The sequence below is a fragment of the Lottia gigantea genome, assembly GCF_000327385.1.
Source record: "Lottia gigantea unplaced genomic scaffold LOTGIsca_29, whole genome shotgun sequence".
NCBI classification, from domain to species: Eukaryota; Metazoa; Mollusca; class Gastropoda; family Lottiidae; genus Lottia; species Lottia gigantea.
Genome location: NW_008708943.1, coordinates 108,887 through 132,397, shown reverse-complemented (window position 1 = coordinate 132,397; position 23,511 = coordinate 108,887). Strand labels below are relative to the sequence as shown.

Sequence of the window (23,511 nt, the reverse complement as noted above, 5' to 3'; positions counted from 1 at the left end):
AGTACGATTAACTTTGAACCCTCGTTAGCATTGTCAGTGGAATCAGAATTCAATATTTTGCTTTTCATGGATTTCCAGAGATTCCAACTTATGGAAACTCGCTTTACAAACGACAATTTAAATCATTACCACCTGGACAATAAAACACCTCATTTTTAAAAAAATTAATTGGTGTCGTTACGTCGTCGTTGTAGTTCAAATGCACTTTAGCTAGTATCATTCAAAACAATGCCATTTTGTCTTTTGATAATTTGTACTGCAGGCATTGGTTTTTATGTCGTTTAGTTCATTATTCTTGTTCATGATTTAGAGAAGGTAATGTAACGTCTGGAAAACCAGCTTTGTAAACACTTTAAACCGCCATAACCTTGAACTTAGCACTCATCACATATCACGTGACATGAGGTATGCGGTAATCATATTGAGCAATTACGATACGATACGACTTGAACTAATAAGAATCCAGTAAAGAGCCTTTTAAACCGGAAACAATACGCAGTCAGGTCAAAGTTCAACAGGAAGTTAGACCATTGTCTCTCTGATACGTGTCGTTTATTTTATGATTTAATGTATTATTACGCTCCATCGGAACACAACCGTCTCTGTTTATAACACCCACAAGTCTAGCACTGTGTTCCTGCGCCTTCGCTCGTAATGCTGCGATACTTTCTGATTTTAGCTCCTCTTTATTTTTGTGTTTTTCCTCGGAATCTGACGAGCAACTGTCTTCATCCACTTCGTTCATTTTCTGGGCTGCTTCTATCGACTTTTTATGCATTCCTGTAATAAAATTCATGACCATTATATAAAATAACAAGATAAATTATAAAAGTATATTTCGCTTTGTTAATGTTAACGAATGAACCAATTTACGGCAATTAAAATGAAAACAGAATATATGCATGTCTAAAGAACAATATAGTAAGACTATGTACGCGTATAATCCTAATTTATATTTACAGTGTACTTACTAATTAGCATTTGTAAAATACATTGAGAAAATACGTAAAACCAATTCATTTTTAAACATAACTAGTTAAACTGAAAAAAGTGTCGAACGTACCTAATAACCAGGGAGCATTCGATTGTTCAATACCCTTGTCAGCACTTTTAACAATGGCTTCTGGAAGTGGTAATGCATGGCGTACCATAGCACCATATAACCCATATTCCGCCATAATGCTGCTCTTTCCCCATGTCTTTTCCGTTTTTCTCCATTTAGCTCGTCGATTCTGGAACCAAACCTGAAATTAGAAAATTATAGGACACATTTCAGTCAGCCATTTAACGATAACAAGGAAAATTGACTACATTGAATACCACAGAGTTATTATATTAGGATTTGTTACACAATGTTTTATAAATTTATAGTGTCAGTTGTGCGCCTTAAAGAGGTATTCCGATTCAAAAACGTCGGAAATTATACCAGAAAATATATATCTAAAGTATGCTGTTCATATTTGTGTATCTTCTTGACAAACTGCATTTGTTTTAAAAGGTTTATTAAAAACGGAGAGTACTAATTGTTAATTAAGCAGTTAACCTAGTTTTGGTGTTTGATTTTATAATGGCTCAATATTATTAATTGGAACCTATATAATACTTAGGAGACATATTTCTCTACAATTAGGCGTTTATTTTACTCAAATCCGTACAGTATAGTTTTTTAACAATTTTTAATTATTTTTAAATATTTACTGCGTTCAAAAATTAACGGCTGGATTTTTTAGGTAAAACTATTTCTCTAGATTTTGGTTTATTGTTTTCACAAGTTAGAGCAAAAAAAAATTGAACCTAAAGCGGAATGTCCCTTTAAGTATTCATCATTTTTTAGTTTTTGTTGTTAGGAGGTGTAACCTTTCTTCTATTTCTATTTCTCAAAAAAAAATTTAAAGTATACAATTGTACAATGAGAAATATTGGACTGAAATATTAGATTAGATACTATGTTTTTTAGACACGGGGGCCTAGTTCTGATTGTACGATCGGTGTAAATTCTCTTTAACTGTTGACTAATCTATTTCTATGAGTATAAAGTCAGACGTAGCTAGAAATTAGAATCTTATTAATATTATTCCATTACTTTCTAATATAATAATTAATTTACCAGTTATAATATCATTTCTATAATTATATTTTCTCTAGACGTGTTCATCCAGGCGTTAGCATACGCAGAATAAGACTGAATGATCGAAGGTGTAATAACATTGTCAAATTAAGTGTGACGCCATTTTGAATTTAAAGTGCAGGTCTATTCCACTTCGAGCAGCTGTCAATCATTGCGAGATCTCGTGATTCAAAATAACTGGCTGAGATTTGATTAGGGCTAAATTGAAAGAAATAAAGCGAGAAATTCGTACTATTAAGTTCTTGGAGTTGAACATCACGCTATCTCGCGCCATCTGAATTTAACCAATTCCAGTCAAGGGTCAACAGTATTCAAAGCTGTCCCGCAGTGATCAATTTATTTTTATGAGCAATAAAGTGGATTAGGATGTGTCATTATTTATTGAGTGAAATTGAAGGATAACGGTTTTTTTTTCTAATTACAAATTATGTACAGAAAGGGTTTTATGTTGTAATTAATGACCATGAATAGATTTAATTTTTACCGTGGTTTTGATCCCTGTTCGTTATCGATTCGTCGGCAAGTGTGTGTGTGAGGGTTTGTGTGTTTGGGAGGAGGAGGGGGGGGGGGGGGGGATGGTTGTTGGGATTGTGGTGTGTCTGTCGAACATAACATATAATCAGGTTATTGTAGTGTATTGTTCACCATTGTCCGTTTGTTGACTTTTTCTTTGTTTTTACAAAGTGTTCCTCGTTGTACACTGCATGGTGTCTGTCGCCAGTGCCTAAGAGTGAGTTTTCTAGTTTTGGAAATGGCAGTTAATGTGCCAGTAAAAGTCAACAACGAGAATGCAATAAAAAATAAGATCTCTCCGTTTGTGTATTTTCATCAGATTTTTATCAATGTTTATATCAGCCGTCGAATTCTCAACTTCAAAAATCACAAACAAAAACATCGAGATGTTTGACTTTGAAACAAGGTTGTATTAGCAAAAACAAGTCCGAAACTTTTTTCGGTGAAATTTGGCTGCTAATTGCCTGTGATTTGGTCGTTGATAAGTCAGAAACAACTGTCAAATCACCACCGAGCTCTAACTTGCCGCTAAATTGGCTGTTACAGCCCAGCATAAATATATATTTTGCTTGTGAAAATAAAGTTTGGAAGTATAATAGGCTTTTTGGTCTATTTGAGATGGCGTAAAAATTTACTGAGTAAACATTCCTGAACACGTGTTCTTCTCAAAACACAAACTTTTCATCTGACAACCGTAGAAAAACTTGGGGTGAAGCTTGATGGAATGACGGTAAAGGCTGAATCGCTGGTAGCTCGGCAGTAGAAATGAGCGAACGCCTCACATCAGTCTGTTTATTTTGTTACGGTAAATCAACTTATTAAAGTGTATGTTTCAGAAACATTATCACCTTCTAGAATGGCTAAATAAACTGACTGGTTGGTTCCTACCCGGCGTTTTTATCTGCCTGCTCGAGTGTTATCATAACAGGGCACTTAACGTCCTATAGAGGGGGAATTTAAAGGCCTTTATTCTTCTAAATTAGAAGCTGAAAGGCACTCCATTTATAGGCGAAATTTCCTATTTTGTTTATTTGAATTATAAACATTTTCCCATACCTACATATTATTATTTTTTAATTCAGGAGGATTCATTTTAACTTCGACTTTAGACGTAAAAGACTTAGTTTGATGGCTATTTTCCCATCAAAGGTTAGTTTTATGCTGTTGCTTTTCGTCAATTTTTAATTTTAAAATGAAAACAACAAATATGAATAGATGCAGAGTTGTGGATTTAAAATCTAAACCGAATTCTTCAGAAGTTGAGCACAAATATAGTATTTCGAAAATTGCAAAAAAGTCGGACTAAAATGAAATTGGTGCTAAAATTAAAGCTTCAATATACGAACAAATAACAAAAAAAAACCTTTTCATTTTTCCAGTAAATTAACAAAAAAATCAGTCAGGCTATAGACCCAGTTAGCGCTCCCACGTATACATTGAAAAGCTCTTACCTGTATACGATCCTCTGGTAAATCTATTTTAAGGGCCAGTAACTCTCGAGCATATAAATCTGGATAATGCGCATCTTTAAATGTTCTTTCTAACTCCTCCAACTGAAAACTGGTAAATATTGTCCTGAAAATAGAAATTGTCACTTGTTAGGAATTAAATGGGTGTTTTACATCCTAATGTTCGTACCCCACTGGACTAATGAAATGAAATGTTTCTTGTCCTTTTGTTCTATGCATTACTGGACTAATGAAATAAAACGTTTTGTGTCCTACTGCTATATATTCCAATGAGGCCAATGACATGGAATTGGGGTTTTAGTACCTACTGTTGTGTACCTTATTGGACTAATCAAATGAAATGGAGTTTTATGAGCTCCTGTTCCGCACCTTATTAAGTCCAATGGAGTAAATTTGAGTTTTTGGACCTTCTGTTCTGTACATTATTGGACTGTTGAAATTAAATGAAGTTTCTTGTCCTTTTATTCTGTACCTTAGCGACTTGAGTCTTTACCAGATTCAAGACAAATCGTGCAAGTTTTTTGGATGCCACATATATCAGTTGGGAAATACGTGTAAAATTACCTATGAGTGTTCTTGGTACACGCACAAATTCCACAAAACCTCTTGTAAACCCCTTAGATTAGTTTTAAATAAGGTGGACCAAGTTATCCCAGTTTTTGTCTATAGAGACTGGTCTTTCTTGGAATGAGCAGAACTTTCCCTCTATAGTTGTTCTGCCATTTAAACCTCGTTTATGAAGCTGATGCATATATAACCACCCTTACAGCAAATCTGTCAAATTCTCGATGTTATGTAAATCATTTTTGACAGAAATCGTAAGACTACCATTTAATATGTTAGATATACAAATTGGAGATTTATATATCGTTAGTTTTTAGACAATTTCCTGCTAGTTAGTGTGAAAAAAGCGTAAAAAAATTGTTATCGATTGCAAATGTTGGTGTGAACACATCCTGAAACCATTTGAATTTGAAATTTAATAGTCCATTCCAACTTTAAAGCTCATTAACGATTTCTTGTAAAAACAAATTTCTCACTAAGTTAACCCCTCAATGAGTTCTCAAACCCATTCTCAACAATCTGTAATTATTTAATGAATGGTGCCGCGGAAACTCGTCATTTTCTAACCATGAACCACAAAGTCAATTTAGAGAGTAAGAAATGAAGTTGAAGTAATATGGACAAGAGCATGGAACGGAGCGAATGACGAGCAGACAGATGGACGCTTAGTAGATTAGGAAGAGAGACATAGGGCGTTACGAGACAAGGAACGAAGAATTCTTATAGAGGGGGGGAGGGGGGAATGAGAGAGGGCAGTATGGGAAGTTTTCAACGGTCTAAGGGATATTTTCTTACATTAAGAGGTACTTCGAGTTACAGTACTCAGAAGATTTATCAGAGTCCAAAGACCTTCTCGTACATCGACTTCAACCTGCAACTCTGACTAAAATTTTATTTAAAGAATTTTCATAAGTTGCCTCAGTGGTCAAATAAAATTTCAGAGAATTGCTTCCCTTGACAAGTAAAACATGTACAAAACGTTACTATTTAAATCGAAAAAAATTTATACGGATTTCATAGAATTCGGTAGCAATTCGAAATGTCTCGGTTGTAGACTCCAGATCGATCTCACCAACGATGTCTAAAATAATGTTATGATATTAATGATATTACACTGTAAAATAAGATACAATGGATCTAACTACTGTCTATAGTTTATTGAGACCACAGAGTGTTGCCTAATATTTTCAGATTTGGCAAAAATTCTCACGAAAAACGTACCACTTGATTTGTTTGCAGATTGTCGTAATAAATTTTAATTTTTGCGGCTAATCATAAGAAATATTGGATCGCAAAAAGGGTTATTACGGCGGATACCGCTTCAATTGAACTCAGACGTAAGGGTGAACTTCTTGAAATAAAATCACGGGCTAAGTGGTAAAAAATCTAATTAAATGGCTATCAAGCTGATATAATTCACGACGGGGTAGAATTTCTATCATGAATAGAACATGAAAAAATACAAATTATCAAAATGGCTGTGGTGATTAGTTCGTCTGCAAGAATTTAAAACAGGATTTGTTCCTTTCAGATTTCAAAATTCGGCTAATTTCCTAATTGACGACCGGAAAAATTTGAGATCTCGTCCTTTCACGCTAAACTTCCTTTGACAATGACAACGACTATCGTACAAAAACGTGATTTGCTTTAGGCGGAGTAATACATTAGTTTCCGCCAAACAACTAATTACCGTAGACTCGGTCAAACGGTCGTTCGAGCCAATTAGCAGTCGTTTAATAGTGATATTTTTACTTGATGGCATTGTCTCAATGTTATGAAGAACCAGTTTGTTATTTTTACTGGAGGGTATGGATATAATACAGACGAATCAATGTTTGTATGATATATAGGCCTAATACTAGATATATTATATGTTTAATAAGCTGTCGAGTCAAATAAACAGAACTTCTTTTAGCTAAGCCGGGTTGACAAAGACAGTCGCAGAGTGGCATCAGGTATTCGAGAATACAATAAACGACTCGCACGTTTCACTGGCAATAATATCCCTGCTTGCACACTGCATGGCATTGTTAATCTAAATCGCAAGAAGACGTAAAACTTTATTTCATTTTATTTCGCAAGGTACTCCAACCATCGTGAGACCAAAGTATAGATCAAATTCAATGAAGTTATAGGACCTACTAAAAGTAGCCTACAGAAGAACTTTAACCAAGGCTGCCGCGGTAACTAGTTCTTGAACCAGATCTAATAGTTGCGCAATTATCACCGGACACAATGCTGTAAGCAGTCTTATTAGTTAGCCTAATTGCTTTATAGTTTTTTTCTTGTTTTTCTCTAAAAGTACAAATTTATTTGTAAGCGTTTGCAAGAGTGCAGTGAACCTTTTTACTGTCTTTTAAATAGTATCCAATATACTATTACAACATACAAAGGAGAAAATTCACATTCAAATTGTGACCACGTGGCTTCAATTTCGTCTGTACAATAGAAATGAAATGAATGGAGTTTTACGTCCTACTTTTCTGCACTTGATTAGGCCTATGATCAACGCCATGCAGTGTGCAATGAGATAAATTTTGCCAGGCCATCTGACCACTTAAAACAGTTAATACAGAAGGATCCTAAAGAGGTCCACACAAATTAACCTTGAAGTGTCGTTTCAATATACGTATTTTATTGCGTGAATGGTTTATGGTCATGCATTCAGACAGATCTTTGTTAGAGGAAGGATATATCAAAAAGAGGAAGTAAAAGATAAAAAAAAATAACGAAAATTTCTAATTATTGATTTCAAAGAAGAAAAAAATATATAGAAAGAAATTTCGAGAAATATAATATGCTTGCTACATGTTTGTTACTTCTATTTTTCTTGATGTCGCACTAAAAGCGAAAAATTTCGCGTGAGAGATCGAAATCTGTCTTCACAAACTGACGTTTCGATTTGAATTTAAATTAGTAGAATCACTGCACGGAGCTGTCACCCAGAAACGAAAAATTTGTCAGCGTTTCAAATTTTGAAATTAGTAATATCGGTAAAGTGCCATTTTATCATCCCTCAATTTCGACACTTTCCAAACAGAATTTTCTATTTCCAGTAATTTCTTATCAAAGATAAGAGACAAAATTAGTTGAAGATTTTTTTTATTTGAGAATTTCATTTTAAAGCTCGTGATAAAACGATTTATAAGTCGCTGTTAAAAAATCAAAGAAAAAATTTCAATTAAATCTATTTTTTTCGGAATTAATTTTTGATTTTGACACAATGTCAAGTTTAAAACGTGCTATATAAAGTAACTATAATTACACTTTTTGTCAGTTGTACAAAAAAAAAATCATCCATCATCTTTGAATAGTTTAAAATATTTATTTTTCTATTCCTAGCCTCAAAGCCGTGTATCAAACAATTGTGCAAGCGTTAAAGACCCATATTTAGAAATAAGAATAAGATATTTCCGACATCTATTATAACTTTGTTAATGAGCTACAATTATTTCCTTATTTTGCACGAGATTGGCCAATTTGGATCATTTTTTCGGTTCTTCTGAAAAAAACTATGACGTAAAATTTTTTGAATGAATACGTCATATTTATTTTATGTAGGCAGAAAAAAACACTATAAAAGATACTTCCGCTTTTTCATAGGTCGAGATAACACCTTTGGATATTTCAACCCGGTCTCCCCCTGTCGGTGTTTCAGGTCGAAGAGGCTAACATGGAAAAGGCTTCTATTCGTTCGGACAATAAACCAAGTACCTCTGTGTCACAGGCTGTTCACGTTAAAGATCAGTTGACAGTTGGAAATCGAAAAGTAAAATATCTAACCTATGTCGCCGCCGTTTCTTCTGTTTTTTACTGCAGTTGTTGATCAAGTCTCGAGATTTATCAGCTTGAAGGCACGACTGTCTCTGAACTGAAAATAAATAAGAAAATATTTTACCACTAATGTTCAGAATAAAATTCCCTGGTATTTTGGGGGTCAGGATGCGAGGTGAGTTATCCATCCTTGTTTCAACTCATTGGCACAGGTAATGAGTAGGATTTCGAATCTACGGCACATATTAGCAACGATCTGCAAAGACTGAACTGTCGCTGAACCGAATTAAAAAGCGTTATAGCCGTAAGCTGGAAATGTCTGGTCAAAAACACTTTTATGTCATAGATTTCAGCATCTTATGTTATATCCGAAAAAGTTCCATCCTTTGCTCGAAAACACATTTATTAAGATTCGGAGAGGGGAGAAAGAGTCGGGGTTGACAGAATTAACAACAACCGTTCATTGCATTATCAAAGTTTTTGACAAAACTAATACAGAATTATCAGAAAATAACAACGGAAAAATGACGTGTATGACATTTTCTAGAAGCTAGCAGTTACATAACATATTAATATTTTAAAAATATTTTGGACGTGTTCTATATAATTCAATAATAACTCGTATATCCATCAACCCAGATTTATTTGTAACCAGTATAAATAATTTTATATTCTTATATTCTAATTATTACCCAATGACATAATTGATTAAATGAAAATAACTGTTTTGCTTATTTCACACAACAATAAAACTTTCTAGAAAATCTTTTTATAGCGTTTATGCCAAAATTTTGTTTTGTCTGAAAATCTTTAAACAAATATTTCACTTGATAATAATAAATAATATTATTATTATTATTGTTTAGATGTACATCAATGCTATTCTCAAAGGCTCATAAAATTCTTACAAAATAGTTCTCACAGGGCCTGCTCCCTCCCCCCAATATCACACCAACACCTCTCCCACTGCGTCTAAGATTACGATTAACTGTACATCAAGTATTTGTTCCCATTAAAAACGTATTAAATACACCAGAGTATGGTGGTTTGTTATATTGAAATCATGTTACCAACTACTTAAGGTTGTCACCAGTTTGACGGATAAGGACCCTCATTCTGACAGGTAGAGAGTGGCATGTGAACGCTAAACAGATTTCGACATGGTTTTATCTAATGCAATTTCTATGCAGTTAGCCTACAAGTTGGTAGATAGGTAACCACTTGAAAATAATCTATAAAATTTAACTGGTTTTTATCGAGCAACAGGACAATTGTAAAAGGTATTTTTGACATGTAGTTTTGTCAAGTTTAAAGATATGAGTCCAAGAAAGTCTGGTTAAATATTTAAGATGACAAGCCGATATAATTCATCGCTTTTAAAGGGATTATAAAGAGGTTTTCTAAAAAATTTCATGTGTATCGGGGACACTGATAGCATCAATTTGCACCATTCCAATTTTCAGTCAGACTTGGTTGTCAGTGGTTGGTGCAATTCAATAATTCAATAAGTGTTTGATGACGTCACTAATTGCAAAATATGTTTGAATCACTCAAGTGAAATACAATCAGAAATCTATAGTAATCTTCTGGAAAAGAGAATCTTTAAAATAGTAATAATCTAAGTGAAACAGATTAGCTATTGAAGTAGTTCAGTTTTAATGCATATTTTAAGATTATAATTGAGTCGTTGGGATTAAAACCTCTACATACTGATAAAATTTAGACAGACATGATTAACCTTATAACCGCCGATAATATATAATCAAAATTACATAGTTATATCGTTAACCCCTTTCACTCCGAAAATTCTATTATCAAATAAATTGTCCAGAGTTTATCTCATACAAAAGAATACAAAATCCTCATCAGGACAGTGGCGTAAAGTTGCATTGTATGAGCCAAGTAAGAGGTTTTATTCAAAGTCAGTGATAAGTTTATATGTATAATCTAAGAGCAATCAGTATTGTTTTTTACTTCAAATTGCTCTCTCTTGAGGTAGATATATTTATGTTTATGTCATAGACGTTAATCGAAGGATCCCATTCACATTTTTGGATTACAAAATCTCTTGAATCCTTTCAAATGATTAGTGTAGACCACTGAAGATTATCTCTCTCTCTCCAACATCTGCAACACATTGCAAATAATTTGCATGTCGCTTATCATTAAAACCAAAGGCTAGTTAATTCTCCTAATCTTTAAACTATTCTAGATCCCTGCCAGCACCTTTCAAGTTTTATTCATCACATCAGCAAAAATAGCAAGTACTTCCAGATGAAGAAAAAAAGTCATCAAAAATCAAGAGGAGGATTTTGTCATCTCTATGACACGGTGAGAACTAAGATTCCAATTCAATTTTTTAAACCTAAGTGGCTTGAAGATTAATTTATAAAGATGTCAACACATAGAGATATAAATATAGTATACTTTTTATCTCAATTCCGCTACAATGATGAGAAATATTAATCTGACAGCTATGTCAGGCGATTAGGATTTCAGCTTCTTCTTCAAATTGCTCCCCTGTTGTGTTGGCGATAATACAGACCAACACGTACATGAGTGAGTTTGTTCCTACTCCTAAACAAATATAGAATAGAATAGAATAGAATAGAATAGAATAGAATAGAATAGAATAGAATAGAATAGAATAGAATAGAATAGAAAAACTACTTGTAAGGTATCAATAATAATTCATCAATCTCGGAAAGGTTTCCCACAAGGCGACTCTACTACTCCCTTATTTTTAAGAAGATATGTTCATAACTGGGGGAAAAGAAAGTGAACTGGTTGAACTATATTGAATCCTTTCTATCTAGTAAATTAAAACTGGGAGATTAGAGAGACATGGGCTAGAAGTAGAAATACGAGGAAATTTGAACTCGGTAATCGTGAAAATCAGGAATTCCTCCCGAGGAGAGGTTTGGTCGTCTCACTGCAGGCCATCATATATAAGATGGGATAATTATGACTAATTTTAACGCCTCTTGTAATCCATGCTTTACATCTTTCTAATCTGACTGGTGGAGTCGGGTTACTCTTTCACACTGTTTCAAACTGATTCAACTTGCAATGGGGGGAAGGGAATATCAGGAAAGTTTAGAAATGTTTTCAAAACACAATCTGCGTAGGATATAGGTAAAAGTCGACAATGTTTTTCGAATCGACAGTCGTTTTCACAAGTGAACACATTGTTTGTATGTACAAGGCACCCTCAAATTCTGCTTTCCGATCACAACGAGTAGGTCAATAATTGGAGTAGAGAAAAGCTCTATTTTGTTTACGTCAAGAAGTCAAAAGAAGACTGATACAGTGATATACATATATAAAAATATGCTTCTTTTCGAAAATAAAGCTTTTGTAAAGTGTTGTGTACAATAAAGTTCCTGAAAAAGATCGGAAATAGAAAACAAAAGCACAATTATCACTGTTCACTCCTACAAATATCAGGGTGATATCTAAGCTTTTTGAAGATCGAGGTGGCGATCTATGACAGTCTAATTGCTTTAAAACTGTTAGCTTTAACACATAAATCGGATTACCTTGTTATAATTATCACTGTTGGGGAGAAATTGATAATTTGATTCGTAATCCGGTTTTAAGACTAATTCAACTAGTGTTTAGCAACATCATAAACGTAACGTAATTAACGACTTACGCCTAGGTTAACGTAATCGCAATTAATATGTCAGATATCGCACCTCATGTCAACAGATAATTAGGATCAATTAAAAATTTGCATCTTTAAGATGCTCGAGGATGCTGTTCTTTTTATTCTTAGGACTATTTGTTTCCGGGATGTAAAGGAACACCGGGTGTTCGAGGTTTAGTTTACGATGCATCGCACCTTGTGTCAACAGCTAATTATGCCTTATTAAGAATTCACCATCTCGAAGATGACCACATTTTTTGTTCACAGCCTGTGTTTGTGATACAATGTTTCGAAGATTTTTTATAGTTGAGCCTGACAATGGTGAATTACAAAATTATACTGTCAAAATTAATCAAAATTTTTTTTTAAGTCTGTCTCGACGTTATCCCTAAATATTTTCTCATCACAAATTTATTGCACCTTCATGTCTTTCACAATATAGTTTGCTCCCGTTCGATTTGAGAAGCTAACAATTACGTATTTGCAAGTTATATCCACGACCACGACCTGAAAATCGCCAAGTGTCCCGAACATTTACAGTAGTTTAAGGTAGTAACAAATTTTGTTGGGATGATGAAAAGATAATTTTCCAACGTTCCAATCTGTAAAAAATAACAAAAAATAAAGCGCTACAATATTTAAAGAAGCTCTAGGGTAGAATCCGAGAAGTGATAATTTTAGAATTAACGACGATTATACGAGGTCTGTGAAACGTTCAACATTGAATAACACTAGAAAATAAAGTCAAACTATGGGTTAGTTGTCTTAATAGAATTGAGAATTTTTATTAGAATGTCTCAGTTAGTTGGATAATAATGTGGCTTAACATGTGGAAGGACGTGGTGCTGTGAGGCCTCTGACGACTCCCCTCCCCTTTCACTAATTGTCCCCACGGGTTACCATACTTGAATGGGCCCTTAACAGAATGAACGAAGGTGCGAAAAAGAAGAATCAACCACTTAAGATTTGTACAGGCGTTTGACAAGTCTTACAGCTTTGTCAAGTGGGATAACTCAATGAGAGAAAAGTTTGCGTTGTTAATTACAACAGTCTATTGTCGTAAAGGCGAGGACGGGCGCGTTTCGTGCGCGTGATTACCCATACAACCCTGCACCCCGGCGTGCTCATCAAGGAAAGAAATCGCGCCCCCGTCGCGTGGAAATTGGCGGCTATTTAACGAGTTGTTAATGAGCAGAACAATAGCCTACCCTGTAGTCTCTATTTATCCAGTGACCGCTTAATGTAACCTATAACCCGAGCAAGCGACTGGTAATGCGAGATGTATAATTGCTAATTGTGGTATGTGTGAAGTTTAATCTGTGACTAAAGTGAAAGTAGTGGGAATTTATAATGAAAGGTTCAATATCAACCAATTTTACCCACACCAACCTCCTACCACCCAACCTGACCATAACCTAATCCCAAAACATTGAAACTTGGCAATTATCCTACGACCCTTTATATCATTAAAGGCCATGATTCGCCAGTTTCGGGGGTTGATTTTGGTCTTGTACATATGTAATTGATCTTCAGAACTACTAGTACTAGAACTGCACAAAAATAGCATAACCCCGTCAAATATACTTAAAATAAAAAAAAAATCACTTTCTGTTCTATATACAGCAGAGTATCAAGAAAAGATGAGTCGTGATTTTTTTTCAAACGTGAATATTTCTAGACATACCTGAATTTGACGGCTAAAATTTCGAAGGTGAGCTGTGAATACTATTACTGATTAGTTTAGCTAAATAAATTCCCGTTTCTGAGGGGTACGGTTGGTAAAATGGATGGCGAACGTGTCCCTTTAATACAATACCGTAAGATATTAAATAACATCAACTGGATTATCCAAAAAAATGCCATTATTGAAAACTGCAACGTACGTTATCAATTTGAGTAATGGAACTATAAGAGATACCCCGGGACGATCTAATACAAAGAAGAATGTTTCAATGTAATCTTAAAGAACAAATTTGTTTTGCGGACAAATTAAACTAGGTTTATGTTGACTTATATTGATAATGTACACTCTTTAATCTTTCCAGCTAATATTGACCGTCACGTGATTTAACATGGCGGATGTTGACTTGTGGCATTAAAAACTGATCTGATTCTAATAATTTGATTAATAATCTGGTATTAAGGTGTTTTAAGACAGGTCTTAGTTCGTCATCCGAGATATATTGGAATTAACTAGCTTTGCAATGAAAATGAAATGAAATGGAACAACATATTTTAATGTAACCTTTTTCAGTCATGGATTTTGGGAAATGGAAATTTTATTTCCAAATTTTGAACACCTTATTGAATTATCGAACAGCCATATCATCATGAGGAGAAACACGAACGGGGCGTTAATCTTCTTTAATTCTATTTGCCTTACCTTAATCAAAAATTAAAATCGGATGACAATGACAAACATAAAAACTTTAATAAAATCAAACCATAATTATTTATTCTTTGGTTTTTGAATTGAAATAGTGAATTTATGATCGAGTAAAATATAGAAAATTATCAAAATTAATTCAAGAAGAGAAACCAGAAAAACAAAAGACAAATTCTAAAACCTGTGAATTCTCAAGTATCCGATTTAACTTCGCATCAATTTCACTTTAATTATGACCTGTAATTTCTATTAATTAACATTATTTATTTTTCTAATTAGCAAAAGGTTTTATTGACAACAGGATGAAGATAACATTCTTTAAAATTAACAAAAAAACACACATCATTAAGGTATTGTTGAATAACTTTAAGTATTGTTGAAATTTTGATCTAGTACTTAAAATTTAAACCCCACTCAGAATAAATCACTTAAAATCCCTTAAAACAAATAATATTTTTAGACAACAATAATGATCAAAACGAAATGACTTAATTCACTTAAACCTCCTTAAAAAATCACAAAACAAAAGACGTTGCATTAAAACAGAAAAAAACAAGTCAAACAGAGTTTTACGTCCATCTATAGCGATCAAATTGTCAGAAAGTGTGAAGTGTTATATTTATAAGTATTACGGGTATTTGTAAGTGTTATTGTTCAACACTTAGAAAGGTATTATTGAACACTGAACACACTTATATATTCACTTGTCATCACGTTCAAGGTACTTCAATGATTACAATATCTTTACTTATTGTCTATTATAGTGTTTGGATGTTTCTTAGCAAACATTATTATATTTTTGAAGACTTTTTAGATAGGGTCTCAGTCACTCGTAATTCAAGCATTTCGCTTATGTCGACTGCGAAGGATCTACTAAGATGTGTTGCATCGCCAATCGACTGATTTGTTTGGAGCACCCGATGCCACTCTGCGACTGGTTTTATCAACTCGACATCTATTTTGGAGATTCCTCGTAGCCAATATTCTTCATATGATATATTACTTGTTTATTATTTATAATAGTAAATATGAAGATGTATGACAAATCACCATCTGGTAGACAGGATTTCTGGTTTAAGTTGTTGTGCTTTTTAAATATGGAACCACTGCAAAAGGTTTCAGGTAAATCTGAATTGTCTTCGACATTACCAAATAAATGGATATTAGTAAAACCAGAAATTGAATTAATATTGTGGTCACCTTCCTGTCATTAGATCAGATCTAAAATGTTTATAACTATTAACCAAATTTATTGAACAAATATAGGTTTAATTTTTATTCATTTAACTTATAAATTAGGTGATAAATAGTTTTCTTTCTCGCAAATTGTATCTACTTCTATCATTAACATAAAAAAAATAATCATATAAAAATTCCTTCAGTCAAAAATTAAAGCATGAAATCAGTCTTATAATGTTATACATTCATCAAATTCAACGTTGACATTTATTAAAATATTAACGTTATGAATAATAATGAGTTTTTAATCTATTGACCAACAAGATCAAAGACTGTTGTATCAATTCATAAGTCATCTTGATTCATGACATAATTGACATTTTTCAAACTGATACATTTGTATTGGCTCTTGTATCAATGCCAACCAATACATAATTCCTAATCATTAATCAAAATTCACAGTGGACGTTATAGACAGCAAGTAGCCATCCAATAGGATGTAAAGATATCATAAATCACCTGCTCAGTAAGCTCAAAACCTAAATATTTAATCATGTAACATATTCAAAATTGACTTGGTGGATATAAATCGAATTAGAAAATTGAGCTCAATTAAGCTCTTTGAATTTAATAAAGATTACTTTTTGACAACGTGACCTCAGCCGTCACTCAAAGCTGAAATCCAATACGACATTTGCTCTCATCGAATTGACATTAAATTTCTAACTAAGCTAATTATAGCTGTAACGGTTGTCCATAAAACCAATCGATCATGTATGGTTATCATATAATAAAATGATGAGGATGGAACGCCGTTTCAGCCTCTAATTACTGCTTCAACTACCCATTATTTTCCTTGTCACGTCAACCCTCAATCGCTAATCTCGTATAATCTCGTTCAGTGATGCAAATGGCCATTCATTTTGAGGTATTAGCAGTTTGGATTTAAACAGAAAATATCACAAAAACTGCAGAATCATAATCACCGATACACCACGACAATTTTTGAAAAGAACCAATCGTCATTGAAGCAAATTGACTAAAATTCTATTCTTGAACCAAACTATATCTGTTCCTAAATAATAATAAAGAGCCCATTTATAACGGTGGGGAACATCACAAAATAAAATAAGAGGCGTTTAGACATTAGCCGACCTAGAGCAAGTAAAGTCTAAGATCAAGTTACAAATTATAAATTCTGAAATTTCGCTCAAAATTTGTCAAATGTAATTAAAAAAAAGGAATGTGTTTTAAAGTCGGTAATGAGAGATCTCAAAGCCAATTTGTTCCCTCCACAAGCTATCCCTTGTTTTACCGCCTTCTGCACAGCACGTGCATACTGAACAGGTGCTTGTAAAAATGTTTTTTTTCTCGGCTGGTTTCAAATGAATCATAGGTTTCACCAAAATAAACATTGAGTCTAAATTAACAGGAGTTAAGCAAATATTTCTGAGTTTTAGAGGAACACTGAGTTTAGATTTACTCTAATTAGTACCAAAAGCCAAAATTTCTTCTTGAAAAGTCGCGAAGGTCGTTAAAAATTCAAAACTCAATAATCGTCGAATTCAAATTGTTTTCTGTCTAGGCAAATGACAGTTAGAACCTTGAGATTTAAAATGGTCAATTGACCTTTGATTGGTGCATCAAAAGAAAGGCAAAACAATTTCATAACGTTTTTTTTTTACGTTGTTCAGTTTTCACTTCTGTTCAAATTTTTCGTTTGTTTTTGTTATTCACTATTTATAAAAGTGCCATGATTTTGCTTGCAAAAAAAAAATTACCATTTCATGAGTTTCCCTCGGTTGCCATTCTTAATTTTGCTTAATTCTGAATTAAAATGATATCCTTAATACTTATTAAATCACAAATATTTTATATATTCGCAAGTTATAAATGATCTAAAGTGCAACTCGAAACGAACTCCAAAACAATGTAATTACTACAAGAAATTGTGGAAAAGCTTTCACATTTGATACGATATTTTCCCGCAAAATGTATAACTGCGTTATTCTCATATATTCGAATATAGTTTTTATATTTTCCTTGCGTCTAAAATTCACCAAAACAAGGGTATAACTATCCACGTTTCTTTGACACAAAACTAAGAAAATAAGTCGATAACTGCAAGACAAAGACGCCTTTTTACACTGTTCAAAGACAAAATAATATCTCCAAATCGTTGTCAAAATAGTATTCAAAATATTTGTAAAAATGTAAAAGAGCAACACCCTTAATTTTGATAAAATCTAGGAGGATTCAAACATGGGTGAAATTTTCTCTAAACTCTAAAGTTTATTTTGATTCCTGGTAGCTTCCAGGTCAAATTTTGACGATGAAATTGAAAATGTTGTGAAACAGGATCTATTCAAGGCGACCACCTCTTATAGGGAATTCTTAATTAGACCAATTTCAAAGTTATTCAAAAAATCAAACACGTAACTTTTCTCTTTGAAAGTTGAAAATGAAACTAAATGTGTAAGACTGCATACTTTGATAATATAATAAGATTTCTTCCAAGACATCCGAAATTTTTTACAAAAGTGCAAAAGATTTGTTTTTTTTTCTATAATTTTTCTCTTGGACATATCAGTTAAAAAATATAATACAACTCGGACCCCTGACTACAATTTGGATTATCAAATCCAATTTCAATTTTCTAGTTATGTAAAGAACGCAATGCAGTTTCTGTATTTTCTTGATTTAAGGTCACATGAAAATTCGGACCAAATACAACAATGAATATAAACAAGTCAAATTTTCCCCACTTTTATTTGTTCAGTATCAGTACATACTTATATTTCCTTGCCCGTTTTGTGTCCGACCTTTATATATAACGTTGATAACCAATTGATATATTATATTTCGAATATTCGAAATGACTTCGTAGTTTCGGTAAAGCTTACCCAGAATCAAAATTTGATGTATTTTAGCGTTCAATGGATTGTGATTTTCAGTAAAATATCAAGACTGGGATGACCATTTTGGAAAAATTGCGCATCAAAATAATATATCCTTATATATATAAAAAATGACATATAGTATAAATTCGACATAATAAATAAACAGTGAATATATGAAGCTAGTACATTACAAAATATACTATAATCCACAAAACGTAAATGACAAAATCAGCTAAACATGCAACTAAAGCCGCTATGTAGTCTACAAAGTATGACTATTTAAATAAAATCAACCTGTAAGAAAACTTGTAGATGAAATGGTTTATTTTCATAGATAGAGTATTAGAATGTTTAGTGGTAATTAGTTTTATTCAAAATAAATAGTTTTTACTCGGGAGAATTTGACATTTCACATGAAAGATTTGGCAGATATTTGGATGTGGAAAATGCTGTAGCCTAAGAGAAACAAACACAAAATATAAAAACATTAAAACAGGAAGATTGTGTCTATATAGACCCTTCATTGCAATAAGTCTGATTAGGAAGGGGGTAAGGGTGGGTGTATTCAATTGTTTAAAAAGTCTTTTCCAAAAAAAAAAAAATAGTAAAGATATTGAAAATTTGAATGATAGTTTGGAGCATATCTCACTTAATACATTTCCTTTTATCAAGGCCACGAGAGTCACAACTCAGACAAACACTATACCCTTGTAAAAAAATATTTTCAATTTCGTATGATTACCATAAAGCTATATTTGTATTAATTTTACTGCATGTAGGCTCTAGTATAGAGTATTTTTCTTTGTACGATCCCAGCTCGAATCCTGTGCAAGAATGGTAGGTTAATTTCTATCAAATCTAATACTATAGTGACACATTTTCAAAAACTGATTTTGTTATTTTGAAATAATCATAAACAGATTCGGAAATAATCTTAAATTTCCTAATTATGTTCAGATTTCTGTAAATTTAGCTGTTTGAGAATTTTGTGTAATATTTTTCAAGAAATAGTTCTCATAAATATTAGAAGAATGTATGAATATCATTTCAAATATTTTGAGAAAAAAGTAAAATCAAATTTAGGTATATTCAGAATTCGAAATTCCAATTTTCACAATATAGTTTTAAAGATTTGGAATATCTGTTTTCATTTTTTTTGACAATTTGGCTTTTATTTCATTACATTCCCTCTAAAAATTTGTATAAAAACTTCCAAATTGAATCAAATAGTCAGATATAATTTCTCCAATATATAATAATTTATTAGCATATTTTCTATAATATGTTTTAAAAATTATTCTAAGGATTCATACCGTTTGATCCTGTTACCTGTAAAAATTAAAAAGAAATTCGACTTACCTTCCTCCAGGTTATTGTGTTTAAAGTTGAAATTGACATCTTCTGCGGGTCGGGAACCAACATGACAGGGGAAACGCGACGAGGGAATATTTTGAGGAGCACCTTGAGATAAATCAAATCGCCAGGGACAAAATGGCGAGGGGTTGGTCTGCTGCTGTTCCCTGAGAAATGAAGTTCCGGAAGGCTCGGAAGGTAACCCTCCTGCATTAAATCCTGGAAAATACATTCCCGGAAAACTGGAGGGTGGCATCGGAGAATGATCCACCACTTCTGGACTCGGATTCTGTCGACACGATGAGTTCAATCCTAAAATTTCCTGAATGGCGAAAGACGGTCTTTGCTGAGAGTACATCTGTCCAAAATGTCCGGCACTAGGAAACTGATTCTGGAAAGAAGTCATTTGTTGAGTCGCCGACGTTAATAGTCCGTTCATTTTAGCACCTTATTTATGAATTCTCACTGGAAAACGTTTTCTGATACACTTTACAAACTTTAGACGATTAGGTTATTTATCAGACATTTTTCATCTGAATATACTTTTTGTGTTAGTTTTACTCTGTCACTTCAAAATGGCGATACTTCTGAAGATCGTAGTTCCAAAATGTCACAATCTGAAGATGTTTGAGAGAACCTGTCGATATTCAAGATGTCGGAATCTTGATTACCCTGTGGCTTATTTGACGAGTTGCATTTGTTCCCGTTGGCCCGAATGATTATTAGGCGCTAATCCTCGACAGGCGGCACTCGTGAGAAAACCTTGATTTTCTCCCTGGATGATCTTGACGTAACTTATCGTCTGCTAGTTAATGACGTTCACAAACCTCCAACTTCATTCAAAACCTTTTCCCTTTTCAGCACGCGCCTAAAATACGCAGGGTAAGGGGGTAATTGGCAATCGCTTGATCTTGCCCACTCCCATCTTGCCGTGCAATCTTTTTGACAGTTATCTACGTTTACCAATCGTCGTGAAAGATCAAAAGTTAACGATGACTTGAGAATAGGACATTTCTGAAGATCGAGAAAGAGAGGGAGGGGTTTAGAATAGAACACGTGGCTACGGGGCAAAATGTTAACAAGCCATTGGCTTATGTTTGTATTTTACTGATCATGTGACCTATTAGAGGGTTTGATAAATATACTTCAGAACGTCAATTAACGTAAAGATCTATGTTTTTATCGGGAAGACAAATGTTGATTAATTTTTAATGGCCGGTGACTTATTTTCTTGTCTTTTTAACCTTATTAAAATGAAAGTCAAACTGTTTATTTTTCCACAGTAAATATTTTCCACTGCAAATTTCAATAATAACAATTTTTTGGGCGATTTTTCATTCCAATGATGTAAGCATCCACGTGGTTAAGTCAGTTGTGTTTGTTCGGTATTGTGGGAAGCAAACAGCTTCTTCCATAGACCTTAATACAGAAAAATATTTTCCAATTTCAATTATCAAAATGGAACACATGATGTCACTTTGTGCTGGATTTTCAACTTGGGTTCCTTTCCATTATTTGCAATCGTATGATCTTTTTGAGATTGGTATTTTCGCCAAAATTTATTCAAATCACCAAAAATTTAAACTTCATATTATAAGGACAATAGACCTAAATCATATTCAGTAAGCTAAAGAACCTGATATTTTTTATTCGAAGTTTTATAAAAGCGAATAAATAAATAGAACAGAGAATTTTATAAATTTTGTACTTGTACTTTAATTACACTTGGTGACGCTTTCTTTCATATATATGAAATACAAGAAATCAAAAAAGGAAATTGAGTTTTACGTCTTACTACACCTGATTGGACTAATGAAATTACAGAAAATAACGTAAAGCAATATTATATCGCTTATCAATAGACTTTAGAACCAATATAAGTAATTATCACTATTTCATATCCCTAAAACCTAATACTATCAAAGTTCTAACAGACCCTAGCAGGGGACTAATGGTTTATTGGTTTATGCAGTAGGGGTTCTATCAGGTGTTACCTGTCTTTCCAGACAAACTCTTTAGTTCTTACCAAAATACAACCTATAGTCCTTAACTAAACATTAAATTCTTTGATTTGAATATCAAGAATTCTGTGTCCGTGGTTTTGGCTTTGGTTGGTGAAATTTCAACTATTACCGTTTAAGAAATACATGTACCCCAAAATTGTTCTTTCATTCATTCAGTGACGACTTACTATACCGGCCAGAAATATTTTTAAAAAGATAATGTATCGGAATATTGATTTAAATTGGGTACATTACCAAAAAAAGAAATACTATCAAATGAATCATAATTCGATAAAGCTAAAAGGTGCAATACAATGAGATACACTAAAAAATACGTGAATATTTCTCATTTCCGTAATTGTTCTCTTTCCTCCATTCAAATTTTGAATCGATCATAGTCCAAACCGTTCCAGGGCTACGGAACGTGACAAATCCTGTAACAGAACAGCACAGAATGCCCAAGAACTTACTATGTTATTTTTAAAAATGCCCCTCGTCATCTGATAATATTAGCCACCATGCAAGAACAAGGTGAAAACCTCCGCTTCATTTAATCTAATTTGAAAGGGCCAATATAAATAATAACACCGTAAAGTGTTATGGTTGTTGTATTAATAGTGTTAAAAGTGTTAAACTAAATAGCGGGGTTACAGACTGTTTCAATGTAAACACTTTTTATCAAAATAAATCAACTATGTAGCGCGGTTTTATCACCTTGCTTGATCGCATCGAAAGCTATAACCCATGTTCATCGAGAAATATCTGTAGATATGGTGGAAGGGGGTGAATATCAAAACATTGGTCTTAGCATCACAATTTTCGTTATCTTGATGGGGACTCAACTTACGGCACCCCAATTCCAAAAGGATGACAATAATCCATTCCGTCATCAGTCTTTAGGCTGTAAATGGGAAAATTTGATGTAACCGATTGTAAGTAATATTAGAGTCAAGATAAGTTATATCTCGGGGTAGGGATGGTTTGATTCTCCCAAATGTACAGTCCTAGAATGAAACAAATACTTCATTAAGAAAATAGGATCAGAAAATTATGGGCATTTTTCTTCTGTTCTTATCTGAAATTAGATAAAATAATAACTCGCCAAATGGGTGACAGGTTAAATTGTTACATGCTAGTAATGGGCTGAAGTTTTCTATGAACAAGGTTGTCATTAATAGTTCTGATTTTTAAATCGGCAACAATCATCTTTTGTTTATAGACATGGGGGAATTTCTCTAGCAGGCTATCATAATAGGCATGGACTATTTTCCTAGTGGTATTGAACGGGACAACAAATAGTGCTATCAGGAAAATTAGTAACAGTAATATGGTCACAAGGGAAATAAGTATTTTGGTCATAATGTAAATTATAGTTACAGTAATTTTGTCACAAGGTAAATTAGTAACAGTAATTGGATCACAAGGTAAATCATAGTTACAGTAATTTGGTAAAAAGGTAAATAGTATCAATAATTTGGTCACAAGGTAAATAGTAACAGTAATTTGGTCACAAGGTAAATAGTATCAATAATTTGGTCACAAGGTAAATAGTAACGGTAATTTGGTCACAAGGTAAATTAGTAACAGTAAGTT

At 33.1% G+C, this 23,511-nt stretch overlaps 2 protein-coding genes across 2 annotated transcripts; both read right to left on the bottom strand.

The window, feature by feature from the left end:
* Positions 1–511: 511 nt before the first annotated feature.
* On the bottom strand, positions 512–13,574 carry LOTGIDRAFT_161323 (hypothetical protein; the record flags this gene model as incomplete). The annotated part of the gene is made up of 5 exons (XM_009056729.1): positions 512–780; positions 1,064–1,244; positions 4,093–4,216; positions 8,458–8,545; positions 13,487–13,574. 5 exons carry the CDS (start codon positions 13,572–13,574, stop codon positions 512–514), a joined length of 750 nt encoding a protein of 249 aa, XP_009054977.1.
* A 6,282-nt stretch (positions 13,575–19,856) lies between these two features.
* Positions 19,857–20,354, bottom strand: LOTGIDRAFT_161322 (hypothetical protein; the record flags this gene model as incomplete). The annotated part of the gene is made up of 2 exons (XM_009056728.1): positions 19,857–19,891; positions 19,922–20,354. 2 exons carry the CDS (start codon positions 20,352–20,354, stop codon positions 19,857–19,859), a joined length of 468 nt encoding a protein of 155 aa, XP_009054976.1.
* Between the last annotated feature and the right edge of the window lie 3,157 nt (positions 20,355–23,511).